Source organism: Neomonachus schauinslandi, chromosome 14 (genome assembly GCF_002201575.2).
Source record: "Neomonachus schauinslandi chromosome 14, ASM220157v2, whole genome shotgun sequence".
NCBI lineage: Eukaryota > Metazoa > Chordata > Mammalia > Carnivora > Phocidae > Neomonachus > Neomonachus schauinslandi.
In genome coordinates, this window is record NC_058416.1 from 41,686,210 (window position 1) to 41,689,324 (window position 3,115).

Consider the following 3,115-nt stretch of genomic DNA (forward strand, 5'->3'; position numbering starts at 1 on the left):
AATTATGTGCATCTATTTATTTCCTGGGGGAAGCAACCACCATTTATTTCATCGGAATAAGTTACATTCCTCCAATTAAAAATAAAAATCATAATTTTGCAGATGGCTAATCTGAAGATTTTCCTGAATAAATATATCTTGTAGTCGAAATTTCTAACCCTGTTAGCTCAAATACAACTGGCTGCATTCATATATCAAAGAGAAGGATGTTTGTATTAGCCTGTTTGGGCTGCCATAACAAAATACCACAGACTGGGTCGCTAAACAGCAGAAATTTATTTCTTGCAGCTCTGGAACTTGGGAAGTGTAAGATCAAGGTGCTGGCTGACTTGGTTTTATTCTGAGGCCTCTTCTATTGGTTTGTAGGTGGGAGCCATATCTTTCTTTATACTCACATGACCTTTTCTCTGTGTGTGTACAGAAAGGAAGAGAGAATGCCTTCTGGTACCTCTTCCTTTAAAAACAATAATCCACTTTTTGCCGCATCTCCTGCGAGAATGAAGACCATTCTCAGCAATCAGACTGTCGACATTCCAGAAAATGTCGACATCTCTCTGAAGGGACTCACAGTTATTGTGAAGGGACCCAGAGGAATCCTGCGAAGGGACTTCAATCACATCAATGTAGAACTCAGTCTTCTTGGAAAGAAAAAGAAGAGGCTCCGAGTTGACAAATGGTGGGGAAATAGAAAAGAGCTGGCTACTGTTCGCACTATCTGTAGTCACGTACAGAACATGATCAAGGGCGTTACACTGGGCTTCCGTTACAAGATGAGGTCTGTGTATGCTCACTTCCCCATCAACGTTGTTATTCAGGAGAATGGTTCTCTTGTTGAAATCCGAAATTTCTTGGGTGAGAAGTACATCCGCAGGGTTCGGATGAGGCCAGGTGTTGCTTGTTCTGTATCTCAAGCCCAAAAAGATGAGTTAATTCTTGAAGGAAATGACATTGAACTTGTATCAAACTCAGCTGCTTTGATTCAGCAAGCCACAACTGTTAAAAACAAGGATATCAGAAAATTTTTGGATGGTATCTATGTTTCTGAAAAAGGAACAGTTCAGCCGGCTGATGAATAAGATCTGAGTTGTCCATCTACAGAAACAGCAAGATGCCAGATGATTTTTCAGACTTACTTGTGATATTTTAAAGATGCAATAAAAGCTATACTGGTTAAAAAAAAAAAAAAAACAATAATCCAGGGGTGCCTGGGTGGCTCAGTTGGTTAAGCATCTGACTCTTGGTTTTGGCTCAGGTCATATCTCATGGGTCGATTGCGCTCAGTGCCAAGTCGGCTGGGGATTCTCTCTCTTCTCTCCCTCTGCCCCTCCCCCAGCTCTCTCTCTCTCAAATAAATAAATAAAGCTTAAAAAAAAGAGAATAATCTCATCAGATCAAAACCCCACCCTTGTTTAACCTTAAATTACTTCCTCAGAGATCCTGTATCCATATACAACATATTGGAAGCAGGGGCTTCACCATATGAATTTGGGGGGAACATAAATATTCAGTCCCAGAATTCATGTCCTTCTCATATGCAAATATATTTTATTCTAGCCCAACAGCTCCAAAAGTCTTTTTTTCCCCAAAAAAGTCTTAACTCGTTCCATCAATACTAAAGTCTAAAGTCCAAAGCTTCATCTAAATATTGGCTAAATCAGATATGGGTGAGAATAGATGTACAATTCATCCTGAAGTTAAATTCCTTTCCATCTGCAAATCTGTGAAACCAGACAGATGTGCTTTCAAAATACAATGGTGGGACAGACATAAAATACACATTTCTATTTCAAAAATGGAGAAATCAGTAAAGGAAGAAAGTGAAGACAAGTCCCAAGCAAGTCCAAGACCTAGCAAGACAAATTCCACTAGATCTTAAGGCTCGGAAAAACCCGCCCTGGTTCAATGCTCTGTCTCCTGGATGCAGTCGGGCTATAGTATGGCACTGTGATGAAGGTCCTGCCTTCAAGACTCTGGGCAGAAGCTGTCAGACTGGTTGAAACTGAGTCAGTGTCCCTGATGATCTCTGAATCACCCCTGGGGTCATTCTTCCCTTTTCTTTCTTTTTTTTTTAATTCTTATGTTAATCCCCATACATTACATCATTAGTATTAGATGTAGTGTTCCATGATTCATTGTGCATAACACCCAGTGCTCCATGCAGAATGTGCCCTCCTCAATACCCACCACCAGGCTAACCCATCCTCCCACCCCCCTCCCCTCTAGAACCCTCAGTTTGTTTTTCAGAGTCCATTGTCTCTCATGGTTCGTCTACCCCTCCGATTTCCCCCGCTTCATTCTTCCCCTCCCGCTACCTTCTTCTTCTTTTTTTTTTTCTTAACATATATGAAAAAGTGCTCAATATCGCTCGGCATCAGGGAAATCCAAATCAAAACCTCAATGAGATACCACCTCACACCAGTCAGAATGGCTAAAATTAACAAGTCAGGAAACGACAGATGTTGGCGGGGATGCGGAGAAAGGGGAACCCTCCTACACTGTTGGTGGGAATGCAAGCTGGTGCAGCCACTCTGGAAAACAGTATGGAGGTTCCTCAAAAAGTTGAAAATAGAGCTACCATATGATCCAGCAATTGCACTACTGGGTATTCACCCCAAAGATACAAAAGTAGGGATCCGAAAGGGTACGTGCACCCTGATGTTTATAGCAACAATGTGCACAATAGCCAAACTGTGGAAAGAGCCAAGATGTCCATCGACAGATGAATGGATAAAGAAGGTGTGATATATATATATATATATATATATGAATATTATGCAGCCATCAAAAAGAATGAGATCTTGCCATTTGCAACGACGTGGATGGAACTGGAGGGTATTATGTTGAGTGAAATAAGTCAAACAGAGAAAGACATGTATCATATGATCTCACTGATATGAGGAATTCTTAATTGCAGGAAACAAACTGAGGGTTGCTGGAGTGGGGGGTGGGGTGGGAGGGATGGGCTGACTGGGTGATAGACACTGGGGAGGGTATGTGCTCTGGTAAGCGCTGTGAATTGTGCAAGACTGTTGAATCTCAGATCTGTACCTCTGAAACAAATAATGCAATGTATATTCTTCCCTTTTCTTAAAGAATAGGTACTTAAGGAAGGCAC

At 41.4% G+C, this 3,115-nt stretch overlaps 1 protein-coding gene across 1 annotated transcript; it reads left to right on the top strand.

Moving 5' to 3' along the window:
* The first annotated feature begins 464 nt into the window (after window positions 1–464).
* Window positions 465–1,169, top strand: LOC110576852 (60S ribosomal protein L9-like). Its single transcript, XM_044921290.1, has one exon. It carries the CDS (start codon window positions 498–500, stop codon window positions 1,074–1,076), a length of 579 nt encoding a protein of 192 aa, XP_044777225.1. The 5' UTR covers window positions 465–497; the 3' UTR covers window positions 1,077–1,169.
* Window positions 1,170–3,115: the final 1,946 nt, after the last annotated feature.